The sequence below is a fragment of the Columba livia genome, chromosome 8 (genome assembly GCF_036013475.1).
Source record: "Columba livia isolate bColLiv1 breed racing homer chromosome 8, bColLiv1.pat.W.v2, whole genome shotgun sequence".
NCBI lineage: Eukaryota > Metazoa > Chordata > Aves > Columbiformes > Columbidae > Columba > Columba livia.
The window spans coordinates 1,583,521-1,610,049 of NC_088609.1; the positions used below are offsets into that span (position 1 = coordinate 1,583,521).

General features: G+C 42.9%; 1 protein-coding gene across 4 annotated transcripts in view; it reads left to right on the plus strand.

Annotated features, from left to right (window-relative positions):
- Nucleotides 1–26,529, plus strand: part of LOC102088218 (BEN domain-containing protein 5) — an 889,197-nt gene that overhangs the window by 684,193 nt on the left and 178,475 nt on the right. For all 4 annotated transcript variants that reach the window (XM_065071427.1, XM_065071429.1, XM_065071428.1 and 1 more), the window contains one exon: nt 14,510–14,624. In XM_065071427.1, coding sequence (XP_064927499.1) covers nt 14,510–14,624 — 115 coding nt within the window. The remainder of the gene's footprint in view (nt 1–14,509; nt 14,625–26,529) is intronic.

The following is a 26,529-nucleotide window of genomic DNA, read 5'->3' on the forward strand; positions in this document are numbered from 1 at the left end:
GGCAGGCTGTGAATGTGGAGTGCAACAGAGCATTTCTTCAACAGTTCTTATTCTGTAACAAGAGCATCTTATTCCTTCTTTAGTTTAATATGCTTCAAAGCAGATTCTGCAGTCAGGCTGTCTCCAAACAGAATTCTTTAGGAAATGGTATTTTTTTCTTCTTCCTAAAACAGCAACAACAAAACCCCTCAATGCTTAGAGGAGCCCTGGAAGTTATTTCCTACCAACTTCCTTGTGCTCTTCAGATGGAAACCCGGACTTTATTCCTTCCTGGAGAATTTTCCCTCTTCACAAGCAGAGATGTCAGCTGCCTGTGGTGGCCCTATTCATCTGAGGGCGGTTTGCTCTCCGAATGCTCCCTCTTCAGTGCTAATTACCATCACCTTCAGGATCTGCAGCATGGCTCCATTTTCACAGCAAGCTTTTCTCTGAAGGGAAGGTGGAGTTTAGGACATATTCTGCCGATCAGCAGCCAGGAGCACATCTGTGCTGATGGGGAGCAGCCCTATTTTATTTCTGTGGAGCTTATTTTTGCCTGGATGTCATGCAGTGTAAATAAAAGAACACATCCACCTGCACTTGTAGGAATCAAAGCAGAGCTTTTGTGTTATTTTTCGTTGTGTAAAGATATGGTCATTTTTTAAGACAAAAAAAAAATAACCCGTAGGAAAAAAGCTTTTCCTTGCTGGCGTGCAGTACAAGTGGCTATCCAACAAGTTTCCTCCAGCACCACTGGGAACAACTTGCTGATACACAACTTGCATCTCAGATTCAAGGGAGAAAATTCAGATGCAGCCAGCATTTTCTTGGCCATCAGATCTTCCCCGAGGATGAGGTTTTCATTTAATAAAACACTTTTTGGTTTTTCTTGTCCTTTCCTGCCCCCCCCCCCGCCTCCAGCCCCTCCAGTCTGGTCAGCTCATGAGTCACCCAGTAGTTCAGGTGTTGCATACAGTCCTTGCTTTCATTGTCTGCCAAGACCAAAGTTACAGACTTATTGTGCAAATGGACTTTGTTTTATTTCAATTTTGACTATCTGATGCTGATTAGAACTGCTCAGCGTCTACTACCAACTTGCATGTATCAAGGGGCAAATGGGTCCTGATGTGCTTCTGTCTCAGATGCAAACCCAGAGACAGCAGAGAGCCCGTTGGGGGAGAGGCAGCCACCTCTTGGGAGAAGCAGGAGAGTTGTGATGCCACTCACCTTTCTCATGACCAAAAGGCAACCACAGGAAAGCATAAAGTAACTTTTCATAGAGTTAACAGGACTCTCTTTTTCTGTTTCTGGAATCTGATGGTTGTCCAGTTTAGAAGTGCTGCTTCACTGGGTGGCACTGGTGTTGCATAATGCCTGTGGACTCTGTCCCCTGCTTTACTACTGGGGACTTACAAGTGACTTTGTCTGGGTAGAAGCAGGTGAGCTGCCTTGCACCTTTGTAGTTGATTTGAATGGAAGGACAGGAAAATTCTATAAAAGGGAAGGAGTATAAACTGCAAACCTAGCAAGGTGGAAATCAGTGAAGAAGACAAAAGGTTCTGTTACAGCTTTCACATTTGAGAGTAACCAGAAAACAATCCCTTCACTTGTCCCCACAGGGGAAAGGAGGGCAAATAGTTGTGTGGGTTTCCTATGGGGATGGGTTGTCAGCTGCCATTGTTAGTATCTGGGGAATGTATGTATGTAGTGTCTTACAGGGATGGCAAAGCAGCAGTTCCAGCAGAGGTGAGCAGCTGGGGTTCTGTCCTGAGGAGTGGACAACTCAGCTGCTCTTTTCAGCTGAGTGAGCTAAACTTATCAGCTGGAGCACAGGAAAATGTGATGACTGTTTCTTCTGGAGTTTCTCCTTGGCTCAGATTCCCACTTTTCTCTGAATCCTGCATGTGTATCTCCTGGAGAGACCCAGAGTGATAGGTCACCACATTGCCCATGAGGGCACCTCCTTCCCCATGTGCTCTTGCTCCTCTCCAGCAATACATGATGTTTTACTTCCGTACTACCAGTGGGTCACCCCAGGAGTCTGTCTAGCTGTGTAGCCCTACAGGTTATAAAGGTCAAGGCAAATTAACAGAGGTGGTCCCCAATTTACTCTTGCAATACTCTACAGCTGAAGGAAACTGGAAAAGTTATTTATGGATGACTGAACTTCTGCAGTGCCCCTCTGGTCTCTGTATCACACGTCTTTCTGTGCCTGCCTGGTCCATAGCTATTGCTTCTGGGTCTCTGCTTGGCTTAGGAATACATTTGCCGATGTTGGAAACCATTTTCAAAGTATGTTTTAAAATGCTTATTTTTCATTTAATCCCTAACATTATGTATGTGATGTCCTTTTTTTCCCCCTCCTCTCTGTGTATTAGATTTTCATATGTAAATGTGTTCTGTCTTCCTCCAGAGAAATCTCCCTTTTAACTTCTTGGTTTATAATACATTCTTCTTTGGGGCTGATCTATCCATCTTAAGACTTCTATAATTCTTATTGCTGCCACAGTTAATGCCATAAGACTAAGAGTACGATGGAGCTGCTTGCTTATGCTTGCTGAAAATGCAAAATAGAACTACATGTCAAGCCCCCAAGGGAGGTGTTAGATAAAACTAGTCTATCCTTTTATTCCCAACGCCCACCTTTGTTAAACTAAGCACACTGAAAACTAGAAGGTCCCCAGAGGAAGGCACTGCTGCTGGATTGCGAAGAGGTAACTCTGGGCATAGGGAGTGCCCAGAGGAACATTCAGCAGAAGATTTGAAAGGAGAGGTGTCAACAGCTTTGGCTGTTCCTTGCAATACAGCAAACTTGAGCAGTTTCCCAAGTAGAACAAAGAACAAAGTCTGTTTTAGTCCTTCCTGTGTCCATAAGAGTTTCTTTTTAGCACTTAAAAGGCTCTGCTGGGAATCTTTTCCCTGGTGCAGGTGACTTTGGAAACTTCACACTTGTGGTGCAGTCTCCTTGCTGGCCCTGGATGGGTTCCAGACCTCCATGTGTCCAGTTGTCATGGAAGGGAAAACACCCGTCATGTCCCTGGCTCCGGGGAGCTCAGCCTGGTCCTGGGTGGAGCAGCAACAACAGAATGATCTAGATTCTCTTTCCCTGCAAGACCCTGGTAGCTCTAAATAGAAAACTGGGGAATGAAGTGATTTTTCTGAGGTTGTGTGTGTGTGTGTGTGTGTGTGGGTTTGGTTTTGGTTTGGTGTGTTTGTTTTCCTTCTTTGCTAGTGCTGTGTGAGCCATTGGTGTACAGCTGAAACTGCCCTCTAAGGCTATGGAAAGACTGATGTTTTGTAAGTCAGTAAGGACAGCAGGGACCAATGCAGGTGCACCTGAGTTAAGCAGGCGTCTATCTAGACAGAGTTAACCCTGGTTCATGTATTCAGGATTTTTCTACTCTATTTTTTTCTCCCTTTGCAATCAAGACACTTTTCTGGGTTGCAACCCTCTTGTCTTATGTATTGGGAAGATGGGACCTCTTGCATATTTCTGTTCAATTCTAAAGCTTAAATCTTAGCTGTATTTAATATTAGTTAGTTCTGTAAAAACTGAGGGCCAGAATTCAGCAAATGTTTTTAAAATTGTTTGGAGGACTCGCACTCATAGGAAGGACAGACTTTGAATAATAATGGCCAAACACATCATCTTCTCAAACAACATCATTAGAATGATTTTGATAAATCCAAAGTAATTCATTAATAAAGTGAGATCGTCTGATCCCCCCAGTGTTTCTCCAAGAACCATTTTGTTTCTTCCCAGGAGGAAGAGAGAGGCATACGGGGTATTGGTAGGCTCATTTTGATGAGAACAACTCCAAGCTCCTTACAGCATGTTAGGAAAATTAAAGAAATCAAAGCCACCCACTCAGTCTGTGCTGTGCACTGACTTTATGAACCCTTCGGGCAATCCTGCAGCAGCTCTAAACTCCTGCCAATATGTCTTCTCTTTGGCAACCTGGCACTTCTTTCCATGGGTCTCTGCTGTTGTGCCTGTTCTGCTGCAGAACTGTGTGACTGTCCTCTGGGCCTGGGATAGATTAGTTTGTACTTAAGCAAACTTCATCAGCCATCAGGGTAATTAAGTGGCTGTGTTGTGGGCTTATGGTTGTAGAGGTCAGGAGGCAATCTGCTCCCCTCTGTTCAATCTTGCACTTTTTACCAGACAAATCCAGCCTTGGCCTCATTCTACTCCTTTACACTGGTTTAATTTTTTGAAGCCAGCAGGGATCTCATTGCTGTAAGGAACAGGAGAGCCAGATACCGTGAAATAATGGGAGAGATTATCCTGATGTACCACCTGGACTCATAGTGAGGACCAAGTGCTGCTGGAGTGTGAGTCCCACAGGCCCAGAGCTGCAGTGGGATGAGGTAGATGGTGCCACCGCCACCTTACTGCTTCTCTGATCAAGTGTTCAAGCAAATTGCTGCTGCTATGAAACCCCAAGTTTGAAGCTGTTGAGAATCTAATTTTTTTTTATTTGTCATTCTATGTCTTTTTCTAAAGTCTGAAATGACCCACAATTGAAACCAATGGTGTCAAAATGGGTCCTGAGGCCATAAATTGCTGGTTCCAACAAATGAAGGGGGTGGTCAAACTGCTAGGTTCCTTGAGGTCTCCAGCTGTTAAACTGCCAAAGCAAAACTTAAAGCATGATAGAGGACTATTTTATCAGAACAACATTACAAAGGATGGCTCAGTTATATTTATGTAATGAGACAATTCTTGTGGTCTCATCAGCTACTAAGGTCTGTTTAGTAATGTTATTTTTCCAGGCAGGACCAGGTGTTGGCTATAGCAAACTATATGGAGAATTTTCAAGTAGAACTAGGCTTGCCCTCACAAATTCCTTAATTGTCTACTTCTTTAATTGATGATTTTAACAAGCAAAATTAAAATGCCACATTTTACCCTCCCCAGGCGATCCTGTGAGGTGCTGAGCACCACCTGTGGTTTGTGGAACACTTTCAGTTCTCCTTGATCTTATTTGGAAGAAGAGAGCAGAGCTGAGAGTACTCAAGCCTGCATTTCTGAAGTGACCAGCAGTACAAGTTGTCTCTGTTAATAAAAGGCTTTCTACCTTGATCACTATAGGGCTGGTTTTTAGAAAGTACTAATCTTCAGGGTGGAGGGAATGAACTTCCAGTGGCACAAATCTCCTCTAGTGGCAGCTGAGTAAGGATAGAAAAGTTTCTGAATTTGCTCAACACTTAGCAAGCCCTTTCTGTTGCCACTTGCCCCATTTCTGAGTGCAGTCAGCACCACTGAGCTTCACGAGTTTGTCTGAAACAACCATCTGTTGGTTTTGGCCCCGAAGATGCCAGCTTTGCTGCCCTGCGAATCTGGCCATTGCTGTCTCAAGTTGAGCATAGTAAAACAGCAGCCTCTGGCAGCAACTTGCCAAAAATCAGCAGTACTAGAGAGTGAGATGAGGCATTCTGGCTCTTGGTCCCGCATCCCAGTCACTGGGAATGCCAACTTTAATTATGTTTTACTGGCAATGTATATCTATATCATTTTGGTACTGAATCAGGGCATCGCGCTCCAGCCCACCAATAGCAATCGCATATCCTCCAAAGCAGATGTGAATCTTTTTATGAGGAAAGAGCCACAGCTCAAACAACATATGAAATCCCAAACTCTCATCACTTACTGACTTTTTGCACTGAATTGAGTTTACTTCCAGACAGCTGGTTTGTGGCCAACTCTGGTCCAGTCGTATCCATTTCTCTACATAGTCTCCCTGCTTGAAACACATCTGGACCACCATGCTCTGGAACTCTTTGGGGTTTTGAGGCAATGTTTACATGGTCTAAATATAGACATCTAGCAAAAAGAGTGGGCTTAGTTGGTTAATGTAAAAAGTAGATGCTGTAAGTGTACCTCCTTTGTGTGAAAACAGGGACATCCATGTGAGAAAATGAATTCACGGGGTGCTTTCCATCTTGGTCCATCTCATCCATTCTTAATCAGCAGACACATTAAAGTGGGCAAGAAGGCCTGCCTGGTGGCATCATATGGTCCATCTTATTGCCCAATTTTATTGCCAGTTTTACTATGGCAAGATATTCCTGAATCTTCATTGAATTTGTAATTTTAGTGTCATTTGGTGCTGTAATAGCAGAAATGCCTCCTATATCAATACAACAGTGTGAGAAGGTTTTTTGTAACTTTATTGGGTGTTCTGGAAAGTTGTTGAAATGTTTGGGTACTAGAACGGCCAGATTCTTATGTAATTATAGAGCTGTGATAGGATTAACACAACTGCTGCTTGCCGTCCTCACGAACTATGATTTGCTGACCTGTTTAGAGAGGCAGAGATTTCAGTCCTCTGTGTTAGATCATGACGTGCAGAAGAATATAGCTGAGAAACCTGGAGGGTTTAAACCTGAGTCAGGGCAGTGACTGAGCAGATTTCCCCTCTTTTGCTGGTAGAGCTCACCTAGAAGGCTCTTGACTGCTGTTCCCACCTCTTGCTTCTTTCACATGGGTTTGTGTTTCTGCCACACCAAATACCAGATTATTTGTGGAACCCTATACTAACTGGAGGAGAGAGCGAGGGAGAGGTCAGGAACAATAATTCTTTAAACGTTCTTTAAATCAATTACTGCCTGTGCTTACCGTGCACTTTAAAACTTGTGTTAATATCCAGAGTGCCTAGCTCTGCCATTTGAAGCATTTCTTGCTGGTCATTCTCAGTTCCTTTGCATGCAGCCCTGACAGCAGGAGCCTGGTTTTCTCTGGTTTTCTCTGGAGCTGACATTAGCACCATTTCACTGGGCTGGCAAAACGCAGCGTGCTGGTGCGTTCCCTGGGAGACTGTCTGTTCTCCATTTATTTCACTGCTCTGCAAACAGGCCTGGCTGTAATGGCCCAACATATCTTAAAACAGGGAAATTACTAATTCAACTCAGTGAGCATATTTTCATTTTAAAAGAGTGACAAATTAAATAAACTCCCTGCATTTTGCATTTGAGACCTCAGTGTTTCGTCTGCTGTAATCTAATTCACCCGTTCATTTCCTGCACATTCATTTTATCCCATTATTTGAAATTTCCTTTGCTTTTAATCCTGTGTTTTGAAGAGACAGAGTTACAGCAGAGAATAGATGAGAGAGTAAATGGTAAATAAAAGAACAAATATGCCATAATATAGCTTGATGTGCTCCTAATCAATCTGCTTATTGCAGCTGAATCCTTAAAGTCAGATATGCAACTTTTCTCTCTCAAGTTGATTAAAACTTCTTTAAAAACAGGTGAAATGGGGCCATGTGTACCATCCACCAGGGACTTAACTGTTGTGTTTGGCTTTGTTTTCCACAATAGCAATGATAGTTGCAGAACAAAAACAACCGAAATGACCACAGGGGCCTTTTGGGGCTACATTTAACCAACCACCCTCAAGCAATGAGATCTTACTTAGCACTTAAATATTTACTTGTTTAATTTGGGGAAAATCACTCTGCAATCAAAATACTTGATATTCCAGGAGAATCCATCAACTTTTCTGTATCAATCAACTCTTTCTGTACACTTTAGATGAACTGCAACCAGGAGTCTCTCTGGCTCCTTCCTAATGCTGTCTCACCTGCTTTGGTTGGCTCCCGGGTGCTCTGTCATGGGTAATTGTGCGGTTTAGTTCTTGTCTCCCTTGAGAGCTTCCTGACCACGGGAACCGCTCAGAAGAATGGTTAACTTCTCTGCATTTTCTAAGATGTCTATCGCTTTTCATCATGTGGCACCCACGGGCCTGTGTGGGCCCCTCTGAGGTGGTCTGGGGGAAAGCTTGGATGAAATTTGAGCATTAGCACATAGGAAAAGGGAAGAGCAGACCGGGATCTGATGAACGTTCACTGAGGTTTTGCACAAGATACTGCCTTCTTCTCTGAGCACAAGCAATTCCTTTGCACTTCTGCGTGTGCTGAGGATGGCCAGAGAGGGAGTTGATGAAAACCAGCCAGCATCCTGCATCTTCCTACTCTCAATTGCAGTAACTACTCAGAGGCATATGCATGCAGATCTACATTATTTTGGCAATTGGAAACCATTGACAACAGATTTTCCTTCACCTGACACTGTAACCAGGAGCCTGTTTGGTTTTGCAATGCTCCTTGTTACCTGTGTTATTTTTACAGTTTTGATGAAATAAACTTTGTTTTCGACATGGGTTCCAAAACGACCTTTGGAAAGAACAAAGCATTCTAAATCTGTAAACTCCTTCTGTACTGATGTTAGAATCAGCGCGCTCCCCTGCCTGCACCTTCCCCACCCCCAAATAATTGTGTTTCTACAAAGTGTGGCAGTTGTGCACACCCCTTGAGGTCCAGAGCGTTCAATGGGGCAGCTGATGGCTCTTTAGCACCTTTTGTGCCCCACTGTGGCTGTTCTTAGTCAGTGCCGACCATTGTGTCACCCCCACCCCGAGGCACGGCCGGGGGAGCAGGAGGTGCCCAGACCCGGAGAAACTTCTGGGTGATGCTTGTAGTGACCACAGCTCAGATCCAACCTGGCTACAAAACAAAGACCACGCCAAAGACCCCGTCTGAGTCATCTTGGAGCAGCAGGACTGTGATTAAGCCCTACCCATAGGTCAGGGAAGCCATTTAAGGAGACTTCCCAGGATTGAAAGCCCTCATCTTCTCATTGCTGGGTGATTACTTCTCCTGGATACATCGTTGAGTGAGCCCTTCCTGTTCCCCAGGCAAGTGATACATTTTCTGGGTACCTTTTGAGTGAGAGAGGCTTGTCTTCTGAGTGTGTGTGCACTGTGGATCATCACTCTTGTGTGGTTGTATAGTAACAATATCCCAACTGGTATATTGAACCTATGGTTTATTAAATGTTGTCAGACTACTTACTAATTTTACATCACCCCCACACACTTGTGTTGGTTTCTATAATTTGGTTTTGGTCTGTCATTTAGTTTTGGTTCCAAATTAAAGTTGGTTTAAGCTAATTATTTGCCTGGAGTAATTTTGGGGTGCCTGTGTGACAGGCAGTCCGGTTTTACGTATTAAGAGGAGCATCAGGACTGTGAGAAGGAGCAGAATCAGCATGGGCAATGATCTTGTGCTTATGGATCGCTCTATGTGATGATCTTTTGTAGAGATAATTTCAGTGACAGCGTGATGTTCCATCATGTCAATAATCCTGCTGAGAGTCAGCTCTGCTTGTTTATCGCTATTTGCATGCTTTTCTTCTTTTCCCTCTTGCCATTGTGTTGAATATCAGAAACACTTCACGCTAAGGCATTATTGGCTCGTTTCTGTCTCCTGGCCTGTGCTGGGGCTGCACTGAACGCAGAGACACATGTTCTGTAGAGCCGAGGCTGGCACAGCATTGCTGTGAGCGGTGCAGAGCAGGGTTCAGTGTGTGACACCTTTCCCACCGTGCCGGGATGGAGAAGACCGTCCCTCTGTCTTTTTCGTGCTTTGTTGTTTTGGAGGGTTTGGTTGGTTGGTTTTTGCTTTCTGCAGTCCCACAGGAAGGGCAAAGGCTGAGCAGACAAGGGCCCCTTTGCCCAAGGAACGTTCCTTCACAGACAAGTGGTGGCACCGCAGCGTCTTGCTGTTGTTTACTGCTCATGCTGCACTTGTTCTGCAGAGATAGAATATTGTAGCTGTTTGGCCTGATCATCTGGTGTTTTTCTTCCACTTCTTCAAAAAGCCCAACTCTACATTTTTGTTTCCCTACTCGCTACAAACGTGTAAGTATAACATCTTTCATGTTGGTTTCAGTATTCTTTAACAGAACATTTTTATATAAACATTCAGGACACTCTTGTATTTGTTTTCCAGTAAATACATCCTATTGTTGTTAGAGCCTAATTATTTCATTCTCTTTGACCTGCAGGCCATGGTACAGGATACCAGCAGCTACTCAGTGCTAGGAAATGGGTCTGAAGATATAAATCACTTCTTGTATTAGACACAGTCCAGGATATGTTGCATTAGCAGTTGCCATATTGTGTTAGGATCTGCGGTGATTAGATTTTCAGTAATAGGAGCAGGGCAAATGTATTATACACTTACACAATTAAACATATTGTCAGACTGAGAGTGAAAGGATGGGGTAATGGAGAAACAGGGGATAAGATGGGCTTTTCTTTGGAAAGAGCAAGTGCAGAGATGGCAGGAAGTTTAAACCGAGTTTAATGTGGTTAACTGGGGAAACGTCCAGACAGAACAGTGGAAATCACACAAGCAGAGAAGGTCGCTTTGACTTCTTGTGGGAGAGGGAACAGTCACCTTGTGAAGCACCAGTAGATCATTCGGATGCCTTGGGGTGGGCAGAGATGCCCCAGGGTCTGGAGCAGGTGAGAAGTGCTGAGCTGCAGAAGGCAACACAAATTTGACAAAGTGCATTTAGCTTTGAGAAATAATGATAGAGTAGGGGAGATACGGTCCTGATGTAGCAGCTTCAGTGAAGCTGTGCTGACCAAGGATGTTAAAAACTGCTGAAATTCCTGGAGCTGTTGTGGCTGTGTGGCTGTGACTCACACTTGTCACTATTGTTTTCCCTTTTCATTGTTTTCAACTTTTTCTTTCCTTTCATCCGCAAGTCTGAAAAGCTCCTCGAAGTTAATGTGAGGACTTCAGTTGATTTGTAGTGTACTATGGATAAGCCTCGTCTTCTGTCATGGCTGGATGCTGATTTCTGAGCTGTTCTGGTTCCAGGCAGCATCTTTAATAGCATATTATTATTTGAAAAATAATGATTTTAATTACTTTCCAGAAAGCTTGATATGAAAATAATCTATATTGTTTTGCTTCTTTTCATTGGAGAACTTTTCCACACTGTAATGTGCCTGACTAGACCCATTCCATCATGTTCTCAGTTTCATTTTAAAGTCACTTGAAGAGCTAATACTGAGTTATTAGACTATTTTCCTTGATCTCCAGCCACAGACATTTGTTTTTAAATAGTGCATGTCTTATTTTTCATAGCTGATGTGACTGATTCAGATTGGATTATTTCATTTGACCCAAACTGGGGCTGTGGTTTGAAGATCCAACGAATCTGTGGGCAGCCCTTTTTTCTTTAATAGCAGACTAATTGGCAGAGCAATTAATCTGCTCATCTGTGAAGAGAAAATTTATAGCAATAAGTAGTTCTATTTCCAGAAGTCATTCTCTAAAGTAACATTACGGTGGCCTTGTTTACTTCATGCCCTGCAACATGATCTAGTGCTTCAACAGTAGCACAGGTCAATTAGTGGACAAATTAAGCAATTATTAGCCACTAACAAGGGTGACTGGCATCATTACCCTTCCTGTTTACCAGCAAACTGTTATTTTAATACAAAGATCAACAAATAAATTAGGGCATCTGTTGTATTGCCATGTCTGCCTTGAAGTAAATTATATTAAATGGGCTTTGGTTGCTGCCAAATTCTTAACCCTGGCCTAATGAGATACTCTGATATGTCTCTTGCTGATTATATAAGCTGTAAAATTTGTTTTGTATTGATTTATTAAGAGAAGGACCGAGTTCTCTGCGATGGTATTTTTTTAATAGTCTGATATCTGTCTTTTTAAACATTATTGATCCAGACACTATTGGGTTCCTTTGAAAGACAAAGCTATTTGCTAATTGTATTGATTATTTGGATGCTTACAATAATTTTATGGTGAAGTGTGTATATGTAGATATGTCTTCATCTGATGCTTTTCTTACGTTCCTTAGAACTGCGTTTACTTCCAGGTTAGACTTTGGCGAGTCAGTTACTTTTAACACTTGCTTTGTATTTTTACCACGGGCTAAGACATCCTCAGATTTGTCTCCTACATTAGAAAATACAGCAAATCTCTTTGGATTGGGTGAACTTGGCTGCAGTACCCCCAACAGACTGGCGCGCGTTGGGAAACGCTGAGTCCCGTTTGCCAGCAGCCTGCTGGGTGTCTGTTCCCTTTGGTCTGGTGTGGCTGGCGCAAGAGTGACTTATGCAGAGCAGAGGCCCGCCCGTTGTGTTCATGCACAGCCTTCCACATCATAGCACGTGCTTGGTTAGGGAATAATAATTCCCTGTGTGAAGCTGCAAACTGTAGCTTCTAGCTGCCAAGAGGCCTTTGCCAAGCTCTGTGAGTGAGGCTGCAGCAATAACCGGAGCAAAATGAGCAGAATGTGGACAAGCCTCTTTGCTGGCACAGGTACAGCCAGAGCAAAGCGCCGAGAGTTTGGGCTCCTGTGTTGCCTCCTGAATGAAAAGCAGTCGCGTTGTCCGCGAGGTGTTTGTGGTCCTCCTTGTTGTATGAAGAGCCGCTAGAAGTGCACGCTTGGTGCGCTGCCAGATCTCATGGCTAAACTGTTCCACCCAGGTCTTTGTCGTAGTGATGATGGGGTACACGATGTGATATTTACGCTGCTTTTATTGTGGCTGCTTCGAAAGATTGTACCTGACCTAAAGTATTTTCTGGATGTACCGATTTCTGAATAGTTAACTCTTCCAAGTATTTCAGAAAACACAAACTGATGTGGTTTTTGAGTCTAGTTGCAAGCTCTTTAAAACTAAAACCATCATAGTGCCTCAAGAAGCTGGGCGCTAAGTGTGGGATTGTTTTCCTTTAAGTAGTTCTGAGCCCTCCAGGTGTGTGTACTGTGGATTATGCTTTAGATGCTGCCAGAAAACAGTTAGAGCAGCAGTTTAACACAGCTAAGCCTTTCATGTTTGCACACAGTTAGGAAATCTGGTTATTCCAGATCCAGCTGTGTCCCTGTCATTTCTTCATGTTCTTGCTGTTGTATAATGAACAAAAGACACAACACCAGCCAAAAAGCAGAGCAATTTTCGGTTTCCTTCATTGGGAGGAGGTAATTGCAGAAACATTTCCTGAGCAATATAATTATGTATATGCTAATTTGCCTCAGAAATTCAGGTTTAGTCTCTTCTCAAGTGAAAGACCTGGTTACGGAAAGGGACTCTCTCTTCTCTGGGATTAGTCACTAATAGATGAAAAAATTGCTGATATTTAGAGTCTAATTTGCCCGAGCAAATTAGAATTCATTCCAACAGCAGCATAGGTTCAGATTTGTTAGTATTTGAAATACAAAATGAGCCTTAGGAAATAGGCTAAATGAAGGAGTTGTACAGAATGTGAGATTCTGGTCCCATCTTTAATGTATGTTTCAGCCAAGCTATAAGCAAGTGTACTTAACTTGGCATGTAGCTGGGTTTTAGTTTGTTTATTTTTAAAGATTTTGATTGGATCACAAAAAGTCAGGTCTAAACGCAGCTTTGTTGAAATCAGCTAGTTAGCCCATACCATCTCTTCTATGCTCAATTGTTGCTTGTTATGTCTATTCCCTAGGGCTTTGCCCTGTCCAGTGTTAAATATTTCTGATGACGGGATTCCACTCTTCCCCTGGAGAGACAATTCCACAGTCTAATAGAGCTTGCCATTAGTGAAATTTTACTGATGATCAGCCTTAATTTTTCTCTGCTTAATTTTATCCTGTTACTAGAGAGCAGTGATCGATTTATTCTGGGGAAATTCAGTAAATGGTTCCTGCTTCACAGGATGGACCTCACAATAAATAGCAAATTGTCATGACCTATCCGTGGGTGTCCTGAGATTACACAGGAACTCAATTTATCTCGACATTAATTCCCTGGAAGCTATTTCTGTCAGTAGCAGCTCAGTGGAGGAATAAGCAGTGAATTTAACGGCCAGCCTGCTGCCCCAGTCCCAGAGCAAGGAGACCGTTGGTTGCTCCTTGAGCACCAGCGCCAGAGGTCTGGTCCTGCAGAGGTCCTGCAGGTCTGGTGCTGTGCCTGTGCCCGAAGGAAGGGCATTTAGGATCCCGTTCCCCTGTCACTTGCCTTGGTTCCACAGTAACAGAGCTTCACCGATGAGGTGGAGCTACTCCTGGGTTTTATGGGTGTAAAGTTAGCGAGGAATCTGACCTTATAAATTCCAGTCTATCAATCCCACAGTTTCCCTGTGCCTGGTACAGAGTTTATGTAACTATACTTATTTAGTGAGGTACTTTATACCCCTTTATACATTCAGATGATCTGAACTCCATGTTCATATGTCCAGGGTAGGTCTGGGCATATGCTCGAACAAATTTGAGGTGCCTCAGCTTGACAAATTGCCACTCGTGAGCGGAGCTGCAGCGTGTGCCCATGTGTGCATGCTGGGTAGGTGAAGCGCTAGGCTTAAACTAGCAGGTTTTAATTCAATTCAGTGCTTAGAAGGATAGATGTTTTGCTCTTGTGACTCAACTGGTTAGCAGAAACTTCTCCCTCTGTGGAACTGTGATTGTATCTGTCACTGTAGTCATATTGCACTTGCATTATGAGGATGGTCTATGATATTTATCTTTGAAGTTCTTATTTCTGGAGTTTTTAAAAGGTGGCAGGTTCTACATGATTGCAAGTGGTTGGTTTATTCTGTTGGAAGCAGGGGCAGTGCAAGGAACTAAGATGAATGATTATTCTAATATTTCATATCTGAAATTTCAGATAGATATCTGGAAATAATTGCTATCATAAAGCCCCCTCCTCAAACCCTTCTTTCATTTTTCTCAGGTATAATTGATTTCCTTGTGAGTCAACATCCTATTGCGAAAGTACTGAGAGACAACCTGGTCTTCAAGATCGCACCCATGCTCAATCCCGATGGAGTATACCTGGGAAATTACAGGTATGGTGTGGAGTGTGAATCTGTGTATTGTTATATCTACATTATACACCCTGCACTGTTTTGTCACTGCATCTTATGTGGCTTGTTTCAATTAATTCCTCTTAAGCTGGCGGTTCTATAATGTGGCCGTTTGCTTCCTGAAGTTCTCATTGAGGAAGGGGGCTCAGCGGCAAACTTAGTTGGTTCAGGATGTGGAGAGCAGCTCCCCAGGACAGCAGGGTACGTGCTCTGCACGCCTCCTCTAGGGGCAGGAGTTAGTCAGCTTAGACCTTAGCTGTGCTTTATAAATGCATTCATTATGCTGCTCATCAGCCTCTATGTAAATGTGTCAGTCAATCACAGTTCCCTTCAGCTACCCAGACCGTCCATTAAAGTCACGGATTTCAGTCTGTTATTGTACTGTGACAGGGATACATGGAATGGAATAATCATTCCACCCTATGCTAATTTTCCTTCATTTTAGTTTTTGAATTGCTGCTTTACCACCTCCTCTGTCGAGAAGGTATTCAGATAATCTTTTGTTTTCCCTAAAATCGTTTGCTCTTAATGCATTTATTTACAAAATAAATGTGCTGCTGGAGGTGATAATGAAAAGCTGTTGATTAGTTGATGATTTGTTTGTGGGGGCAATTACATGTACCACATAGTTCTCTGGAGAAGCCCCTGAGAAATGTAATATACTGTATGTGGTTTTGCTTACAGCACAAGACTAAATAACACAATACACTCTGTAGCCAGGCTACCTTGTGCTTTGGTCTAATTAGGTGTTGCGTTGGTACGCAGAATAAGACTCGGTTATTGTGTGGATGAGGAGACCACTGAGAAGCTAGAAGGTGCAGAAAACGGTGCTGCTGGCTGTTCTTTGTTTTGATATGTGCTTCTTAGGCTTCCTGTGCCTTGCTGCTTACTAAACTGAAATAACGGGATTATGTGGGTGATTTCAACAGTGCTTATGTACACGTTTTATAAGTGAAACTTGTAAGGACACATGATGTCTTTCCAGCTACACTGATACTCCCACAACTCTTGAGAAATCCGAAGCCAGAGAGCAATATTGCAGTAGTGGTGTCTCTCAGCGCTAGGAATTCATCATAATGGTTATGTCACTGCACAGGAACAAAGCCCTAAAATGGCTCTAGAATCTGATACTACACTGATACACTCTGTTACATGTGCCCTGCGTGTAGGCAACTCCAGTTGCAATTCAGTATCTTTCGTTTCCTCCATAAATTCATTTGCCCTGTAGGTTTTCCTCCTGCGCTATTCATCCTCTCTGAGAGGCAGCTCGGCAGACGAGCATATGGCTTATAACTTGAAAAGCCTTTTGGGAACTCAGGTATTATGGAAGGGCACGTGAATTCATTTGGAATTGCTGAGCCTGATGACATACTATTATTTTACCTTTTCACAATACGCAGAATTTTCAACCCTTCTGCACTAAAGAGACTTTTAATGAGGTAGCTGGAAAAGCATTTGATTTTCTTGCAAACACTTTGTTTTCTTGCTTCAATTTATTTACAAATGCCCTAATGTAACTAATAACTTTAAAATGAGGGTAATAAGCAAAATGCCACCTATTGTCTTGAGAAGAATATTAAAAAGCCTAGTAATGTTGTAGTTAACTAGTGCTGAGCGAATAATTTACAGCAAACACTATTTCCCGCTCATACAAAATCCACAAGCACCTCACCATTTATTTGCTTGAATTTACTGGATGAATTTAAAACAAAACAAAACAAACTAAGGATCAGTTGCTACTATTTGCAAGTTTAACACCGAGTCTTCTCTGCGATTGGCTAGATAAGCCTGTTTCATCTCTTTTGGTCTTTGAGATTAGCACATAAATAGGGCTTTCTGAAGTCTTGCAGGTAGGGTGCTATAACACTGATCTATTTGCTGGGGCCAACCTCAGTGCTCTTGCAAACAAGGTCTGTGTTGCCATATGCAGCAAGAGCAGTTTTAGGCATTTGAACTTCTATCTCCTGTTATCTCCCTCTTTCTCAAAGCAGCAGCTAGTGACTATTTCTTTGGTTCATTGAAGGTTCACATTCAGAGCTATGCAAGCTAAGATAATGAAATGGGTAATTAAACCTCATGCTTGAGTTTGTAAATTGATCTCCTGCCAGTGTGAGAGAGATTTTTTTACCCTGCCGGTACGCAGCTTTGTACAACTGTCGAAGTGAACTGTTGGATACACTTCACTGGCCTCTGAAACCCCAGGTGCAGTGGGCACCATTAAGAGCCTGAGTGTGTCAGCAGTTCTCGTAGAAGAGATGGGCTGTACTAGTTGTCCTGTGATCAAACCAGGATCTAACCACTTATTTACCCAGGATGATGTGGTAACGCTTGGCTGATGGGATTTTCTTCATTGTCATTTTTGGGGATGCAGGACTTTCACCAAGGATTTACATCCTCTGTTCTTCTTCAAAATCTTTGTTTCTGTCATGGAGGTACCCCAAAACCACTCCAACCAAATGACAAGCTTAAACCAACTTCAATCTAGAACAAAAACTGAAAACAAATGATAGAAACCAATGCAAAGCAAGGGGTGTAATCCAAAATCAGTCAGCACTCTAACAACATTTAATGAACCTCAGGTTCAATATACTAGCTGGAATATTATTACCATATGACCACACAAGAATGAGGATCCACAGCGTGTACTCCCTCAGAGAAGCCTCTCTCACCCAAGAGTACCCCAAAAAATAGTCTCTTGCCTGGGGGACAGCAAGGGCTCACTCAAGGATGTATCCAGGAGAAAGAACCACTCCCCACGGAGAAGATGAGGGCTCTCAGTCCTGGGAAGTCTCCTCAGATGGTGTCCCTGATCTAAGGGTTGGGCTCTGATCACAGTCCCGCTGCTCCGAGAGCATTGCTCAAAGCGGGTCTCTGGTGGGGGCCGCATTTTATAGCCAGGTCAGATCTGAGCTGTGGTCATTATGAGCATGGTCCAGAAGCTTCTCTGCACCTGGGCACCTCCTTGGCTGAGGACTTGTGAGGGTCAGCATCAACCAACGTGTGCAAGTGAGGCACAAAAGGTGCTGAGGAGCCATCAACTGCCCTATTGAAAGCTCTGGATCTTATGTGTTTGTGTGCAGCTGCCACATTTCCCTTGTTCTGGGTGCTTGTGAACTGAGGTTTAGGAGTTTAAGCCAAAACTGCAACAGTAATGCCAAGAATTGTCTGTTATTGATAAACTATTGCTCATTCTCAAGAGAACAGACCAAATGGGTTGTGATTCTAAAGGGACTTTCTTGTGGTGAGATGTTCGTAACAAGCAACAAGTGAGTTTAGTGTCACAGCTTTAAAGCACAAGTGCTGGTGACATAGACACATCTGTGAGGAAGGTTGTTTATATATTGCATATACATTCAGGCAGCTCTAAAAGAAATAGTCATGGAAATGAACATCAGTGTATCAGGGTGCGTGGAAACAGGGTGTTAAATGTCACTGATTTATCCAAGTTATATCCAAGAGCTTAAAAAGTGTATTTGTGGACCCATACAATTAGAAATTAAAAGACAAAATGAGTTAAACATCCCCTCTAATTTAGTATGTTTGGAAGGTCTGTGCACAATTTTAAAATATCAATGGATGATAGTTGCAATTTGATTGTAATCTTAGAGCATACATTTTTTAATAGAAAGACAAATAGTACCATTCTGTCCCTTATAGCTATTGCTTGTGTGCATAAACCAAGAGAGTTAGTGAAATTACCTGTACTAGACTTTATTGCCAGTGATGTTTCTATCTGTTTAGAAATCAGAACACTTAATTTTTGCTTTCACCCCTTTCTTACTGAAAAGAACTGAGAAATGAAAAATCATGGGCAAACCACACTACAATAGACCAGAGTTGGCTGGGTACAAGTGTCAGAGGGGTTTGGTGCAAAGAAGGGGAGTGCAAATTCACCTGCACACCAAAGGACTTCCGTACATGCAGGATAATGCCAAGTACCTGCTGTTTATTGTGGTCAAGGATGTAGGGGCTCTCCCAAAACGAGAAGAAAGGCTTCATCCCTTTCTTGAAGTCTTTGAAGCCTGGTACTACTGTACTTCTAAGTGTAGCTGACTTTGCAGTTATAGTGTGTAGAAAATGTTATGTCCACACGGGTTTCTTAATTAAACAGCCCAGGAAGATGCCATTGGTTGACCTAGCTAACATAGTGAGTATTCAGCATAAATTGCCCTCTGTTGTGGCTCCTAACTTGTCCTCAGCTCCCAGCTGAATTGAAAGAGCTCTGTTGTTGGGCACAGTGCATGACTTGATATTTTGCTTAGCAAAAGGACATGGCAAAAAATGAAAATATTTGTGAATTTCTCCATAACACTAATCTCACCCTGTCTGCTGGATTAAACTGTGGAGCAGGTTTAGGAAATAAAGGAAAACTAGTGCTGGGAAGAGTGTTTTCTTGACTTTTCTCTCTCGGTTTGCAGTATAGCATTATCATCTTCTGAACTTCTTACCAGCCCCGGGGAGGTGGGGTTAGACTAAGAAAAAAACCCCATGTTCTTGATTTAAAAGTCGCGCATCCCCAGGCTTGGCCTGAACTTTCCTTTATCGTGAGCTTGTTCTTAAGCTGGCATTCTGCAGCTGAATGCTGAAACGTGTCCCTGCAGGCGAGATGACTGTACCACACCGACTTAGATTAGTTCCAATTTGTCAGCCTCACCTTCCGGAGACGAAACCCTATCCTGGCACCGAAAGGGATGCGCTTCTTAGTCTGGGCAGCTCTTCACTGAGCTATCCCAGAAATGCCATGACAAAGCAGTTGAAATATCCTGACCATTCTCTAAAGGCTTTTGTTTCATGACCCAGTAAGGCTTCCTGCTCTGTGTCATTTCTGTGTTGCCTTCAGCTGATTAGCTGTGACAGTATCAACCGTCAGTAAATTAAAGCCGTGAATTAGCTGCAATGTTCTGAACTGTCATCACTACAATACCATTTTAGCTTGATTGTAGAGGCTTCAAGAATTCGTGTGAATGGGGAGAAGAGGGCACATGTTGATTCTAATCCTTTCTTGTTTCACTGTCAGGTATGATATTTTTGAAGCCAACACAATCTTTAGTGCTTGCTCGTGTGAGAGGTTAACAAAGCAATTTGTTGGAGGGAGAGTAGGCCAGTCCTACCCAGACTGGAAAGCCAATTTTGCCATAAACACTGTCAGAGTCCATATTGCAATGAAAGCTACGTTGGGATTAAATGTTTTGGACAAATGGTATATTTTTGCCCCAGAAATGTAGTTTTGTAAGGGCTGAAATGGCTTGTGTGAGTCGAATTTGGCAAATTGTTTCAAGTGAAAAAAGGGAGCTGGGAAAGCTTGAGAAACACTTAAGATGATTCATATCAATGTTTTATAAAGGGCAATTTTTTCTTGTTTTTGTTTGTTAATGGCATGATTTGTTTAAAAACTGGCCTTTTTTAAGGATTTCTTAGATGTGTCTGAAATACAAACAGGAAACAAGGCTTTGGACTAGATTAAATATTTCGGGTGTATCCTTGCTGTGGACTTTATTTCTGTGGCTCTAGAAATAGCCAAAAGTTCACCAGTTGTGTTCACATGTAATTTAAGAGAGAGCTTTTGGCAGTAAAAGCATATGTGGGCTTTATCCAAATTATTTTAGATCTAAGTCAGAGCTATATGTTATAACACAGAGGAGTGCTGATTTTGGTCTTCGATAATATCACTCTGGGGAATATAGCTATTCTTGCACATATACATGTATATATGTTCACAGTGACTGGATATGTCACGTGTTTCTTACTCTCACTTGTCCGGTTGTGAGACATGGTTGCTCACATGCATACTGTCATTTACATAGTAGATCTTTGTTATTTTTCACCTATTTTTCTGGTGAGGAAGTTTGTTTGTTTGTTTGTTTGTTTGTTTTTCCTGAGCTTCATTTAATTCACTTGAAATTCGTGCATTGCCTTGACTTGAAAACCAGAGTATCCATCTCAGAAGACAAGATGAAGCTCTCAGTGGAGTTTATTTTTCCTAATTAGGTGTTTGTCATTGTGTATTCTATATAACAACATATAAGTAAACAATCATGGACCTTTTGAATAAATTTATTGGTTTTATTTATGTTACTGGGCATAAAAAATCTATAATTACCAGGTACAGCCGCAATATAACTGGTATTTAATGACAATTACTTTTTGTTACCATAGAAATGAGTCCGAAGTAGTTACCTATAATTTCTCATTCCCAAACCTCACACATGTTGTATTGCGGTATTACCATAGTAATTGCCTATTAGTCATCATAAAATAAGCAGTTACCCAGAAGATATCAGGATAGTGTGAAATTTCTCATCTCTTTCAAAACTTGCAGCACACGCTGCTGCTTGTCTTCTTTAGTGGGATTTTGCCTGACTGACAAGAACATCCATTGTACATTAACCCAGGGGAAGAAGGGATGTGATCCAGAGAGAATTGTACTCTAAAAATACACTAAGTCAGGAAAAGTGTGTTCCATCCCCTGAAAATATAGAACTAGTTGAAAAACAGGGATCTTTCAAGCCCATGAAATGGAGGCTTATTCCTTGCCATGAATTCCCTTTTCTTTTTCTGGGAGAGCAGCCATGCTGTGTCAGACCTCACAAGGTACCCACTAACACAACAGAGGACAGTGCTGCTCTCCCTCTTAAGAGCAGGAGATGCTCCAAAGGTATTTTCCCCTAAATAGCTTTCCTGCTTACAATGATTTTTGTTTCAGACATTCTGTGAACTCATGGGATTTCTGCCTGTTTGGTGATGTGCAGTGGATTTGTCTTCCCAGCGCTTGGCCTGTTTGCCCCAGTTCTGCGTCTCCTCTGGCCCCAGGCTGTTGAGCTCTGGCCCCAGGGCAGGAGGCACCGCACACTTCAGCCTGCTGGGAGCTTCATGGACTTCTCCTCCATGGCCTCTCTTGAACCTTGCTTGTCTTCTTAATTCAGATTGCATGCTATTGAGGCCACTGAGTCTCTCTCTGTGCCTGCCTAGGTCACATGCAGTATCAGCTGGGAGCTGGTGACCCACGTGGAGGTAAATGATGTTCTCCTCCATAGCCGGGACTACAGCAGAGGCAGGACAGAGGCGCTGAGTGCATTACTGACCCCCCGGTAGAGCAGGGGCAACCGAGCTCTTCTCATCCTCCCCGTCCATTTTCAAAACAGGAAATCCAAGCTGGCTTTCCAAAGCTTCAGTGTCTTTTGACAGCGTGTTGGGTTACAAACAGAGCTGTGGCCAGGACCAGCCACCCTGATAATGAGTAAAAACTGGAGACCTTGCATAGTGAGGCAATGGCATAGTGGCAATTTCCTTTTATCACCTTCTCCCATGTGCTGAGGGACGGGGTGAGGCACGGCAGCAGCTTTCTCCTCTTCCAGCTCTTGCTTGGCATCGGGGACAGGTCGGGAATTTTCTGTGCTGTCCCAGGTTGGGGCCCTGGAAAGCAAAGTCTGGGGTGGATCTGCAGCTGTGACACAGGTGGGCTCTGGGCAGCAGAATGGAACAGACTGGGGAGGCAAGTGAGCAGCAGAGGTTTGTTCTGGCCCTTATATCCATCTGGCTTGTAGCATTGCCATTCCTTTCCTGCTTGGAAGTTTTCTTTCCGTTGTGGCTTTTATTGCCCAGAGAGTGCAGTGATCATAAGATAGTTACAGTGGTTGCTGTGTTGCTCACCATTACTTAAAAAAATCTTCCTTGTAAAAAAGTTGTCATCCTTTAGCTTAAAACAAATACTGGGTTTGCGAAAGGGTTCCTATCTACTGCCATTGAAAGTGCTCTTTATATTGATGTGGTAACTGCTCATTTAAAGCATATTACAGCTCCTGAGTATTTTTCAGTTGCTATTGATGTGACAAATTCTCTTGCACAGAGGACTGCACCAATCAATAGAGTCAGTATATGTGCTTTAACAACAAAGCCACATGCCTTGGGGTTCCAGTTGAATCTAAACCTTTTAGAAGCATTAAATAAAGCTATATTTATTTTGCTTTTGGTGCAGGAATAAAAAAATCCAAACCCAACCTAATTTAATACAACTTGTTGGAAGGGTTTGAAGGCAGCATCATGGGGACGTTTTCGCTTGTGATGAATACGTAACTAGTGTCAGAGCTGCTATTTTGTTGTTGTAAGCGAACCCTTCTCTTTTAGTTAGATTGATCTGGGCCTACAGAGTAGCTTTTTATTTTTAGACAAGCAGGGAGAGAAGTCATAATGAGAAATTTTGAAATCATAGCTTTTTTATATCTGCTGTTATTCCACTGAGAATGAGACGCGATGTCCTTAAAGACACAGGGCTGTTTATTTTCCATTTAAATAGCACCATTTGTGATTATTACCTTTGAGCTGTTACACAGAGAATGAGCACCCAACTCCTGAATGCCAGCCAAGCAAATAGAAGTTTGGCACCCAAGTGCCATTTATGTCTGTGAATTGCTGTAGGAGCCTATTCTTGAACTTCACTGACTCTACTTTTTGCAAGTTTTTGTCTTCTAGAACGTATTTGCAATTAACGGGGGTCTTAATGTCAGTTTGGTTGAAATGTTTGTTTCCTTTCCTCCCCTCCTGAATAACTGATGGTAGGTCTGAATAACCCCATCTGGCTTTCTTAGCTTTACTTTCAGTCAAGTAACTAAACATATTGGACTTACTTATCTTTTTTTTCTTTCCTCTTTTTTTCAAGCCTGTCTTGCATCTCTTGTGATTTGAGTTCTTGTCCATAGCAACAACGAAAGGATCAAAGTCTCCAGTGGTTTTTCGTTTGTTTGTTCTTGTTTTTTTCTTTTTAATTCTGCAAATTACTTCAGCCAGTTTACTGTAGATCTTTGTCTTGGTTTACTCATCTGCAATTTAGGAATAATTAGGTCTCATGTATCTAAAATTAGCAGTGGGCCTACATTTATTAGTGTGTGGAAAAAAAAGGAAAACAACCCAAAGATGGTGCATTCCTTGGCTTTGAGGCACTCTGTAGGTACCAAGTAGCATTGTTTAGAAAACCAGTCTCTTTAAATACACCCATGCAATCAAAGCAGTGCTTTTTGTTAGTTTTGCAAGTGAGAGAAGGGAGAAACAGGCTGAGTTGGTCTCTGTCTGATGTCTGAAGGAGCTGAGCTCCACTTCTTGGACAGCGGTTGCCAGGTCACGATCCACAGCATCTAAGAACCAAACAAAAGACCGGAGGGCTGCTCCAAAAAGGCTCTTTGCCAGACACAGGCAGCTATGGCTGTGACACAACCCAAGAAATATGCTGTGTATTCACAAATGCCATCTGCTGGTAAAGTTTATTGAGCTATTTCTGGTGACAGGTGCAAGACACGCCTGCAACAGGCTTATTTTCTTGGTGGCCTTCAGGCACGCGTTGCTGGCACCTAACACACGTTGCACCTCGCTGCAAACACACCAAAGGGACCCTCCCACCCTAGCAGTTGCTGTAAGGATGCTGTGCCAAAGTGTCTTGAAAGAGGGCGGCTGTCAGCACAGTGTCCATGGGCAGGAGAGGTGTCTGTGGCACACTTATCGCAAGAAGACATGGCCTGTGGTATGGGAAGTGTTTGTTTAGCTGTCAGCAATGGGGACAATCCAGCTTCCAATGCCCAAGGCTTTGTCTCCTCCCTTTCCCTGAATGGTGCTGTTGCTTTGCTGAAGGTCTAGTTCAGAGAAGTGCTGAGAAGTCGCTCTTGCAATGAGGGCTGTGACTCTGGAGTGCGTGTTGATCCTCCACGGGCTTTCTTCCCCTCCTGCCCTTGAGCTTTGTTTAGTTTTCCCTCCCTAGCACAATTATTGGCCCCCAAAACACTGGTGTTGTTCCTTGCAGAAACCAAGAGCAGCTGAAGCCTAGTGTGAACCGTGCTGTCTTTATCTGCATTATATTTGCCTTGCCAGCAGCACCACTGAGTTGTCAACTCATCTGGGAGCAAATTCCAGAACCTGAAGTGTTGATGAGGTTGAACTCATCTCCAGCCTGTTTTTTCCTGTCCGGGGATGGAAGAGCTGCATTCAGCCTTATAGACAGTCAGACAACTGAGGCTATAAATGGGGATTCAAGCTGTCTTTGTGCTATCGGTTATTGACTGGGGCTGTTTCCTAACCAGACTCCGTCATTCTTGCCTTGCTTTGTTACTTTGTAAGAGACATCTCTGTCCCGACTCCTGGCAGTCATGGAGTTACTGTGGTACTTGGCAGTACTCTCTTGGTCTTGAGGAGAACTGAGACTCTTGTGTCTGTTGGACCAGAAAGCAGAGCCAGGCTACTTTTGTATTTTAGCTTTATAGGTTATGCTTGAGTGCTGGTTCATGGCAGCAGGGTTTAGCTTTGCAAAAATTAAGTGAAAAATGTAAATTACAAGTGCAAAGGAGAAATATTTTCCTTAACTGTAGAAATGACCAATTAGGGGTCAAATTCTGCCCTAATGAGAGCACTTACTGTTTCTTCTAGGTAAGAGCCTAAAGAGGGAGAATGGGGAAGGTGTTTTGCCTGCTGTGAGCATAGGAAGGCTCAGTACTTGATTAGCGTGCATCTAAATTTTTGATTGTTCCACCCTAAACAGCATCCCAGGATCTTTTCTAATGTAACCAATATTCCTTTCCCCATTCACACCCCCATTTCAGTAACATCTTCTCTCCCAGACCTACAGATTCACCAGCTGTTAGAGAAGCCAGATGAGGGATGAATTCTTTATGAAGAGCTTTCTGGACAGAGATACTGGGATTTTCTGAAGTTGCACCCATTTACACAAGATCACCAACAACCAGTGATCACTCCCATGGTCTCTGCAAGAGTTCCCTTCCTTGGAGTCAAGTTTTATCGTGTTATACAAGCAAGGGGTCCAAGTACTTGCCTTCAGTCCACTGCAGAATGATTTATCACCTATCCATAGAAAAATGCTGTCTTCCTGTTCCAGCTGCCGTTAAGTGGGTAGGGAGGTGGAAATCCCATTCAAGTTATTAGGAAAACAATAGCAGCCTAAGGGAATGTTTGTTTATGCTTCTTCTTTGTTGTTTTCTTTTCCTGGGTGACAGCTGTTCTTTTATTTTATGTTATTTTTTTTTTTTTTTAAATTGTAGCACTTAACATGATGGCAGCTTGCTGTATAATTTATAATATTAGTCCTAAGGGCAGTATCGTTTAACATGAAACAATCCTGAGACAAATCTAAATAATAAACGTCCATTATCTAAAACTATATTGTATTAATAAAACAATATTAAATAACTGGAGGATGCACATCACTTCTGGGGAGTGCAAAGGCAGACACCTGCCCAAAATTCCCACTCACGTCTTGGTCAACACGTTGGCTCCCAGAGACCATAACCCCTTTGTGACTTAGAAGTGCCCTTTTCTCACTCACATGTGAAGTCTCCCGAAAGAAACATGGCTACGGGTTGAGTTTCAGGAGCTCTCAAAAAGTAATCCTGGTGGTCCTTTGAAAATTTAGGTTGAGGCTGTAAAGGAAACTTTATTTAGCTGCAAGTACACAAGTGGCTTCTGCTGCAGCAGAGATTGGAGACTGCTGTTTCCCAGCTGCTTTAGGCTAAGGAAAGTGCGTGCTGGTACCCAAAGGGGCACTTCAGTTCTGCTTTCCCTCCTGGCTGTGCATCCCTGCCAACTCCTTTTAGCCACGACTGGTGCTCATGTGGCAGCGCTGTGAGCCAGGAAAGGACCGATCCTGCACAAATCCCAGACTGTTCTCACATAGTCCCCTGGGCAGCCAGAAAAATGGCACCTAGGCAGGAGGGAGGATTGAGCAGAGAGGGATCCCTTTTCAGGGGCAGCTGGGTATAGATGGGCTTAGAGTCATTTTGAAGCCAGAGCCCAAGATCTAGGTGGCTGTTGTGCAGTTATTGTAGGAATATTGGAAATGGAAGACAGCGGTAACCAGTTATTTTTTGGGTGGTTGTTGTGTTGATGTGTTCAA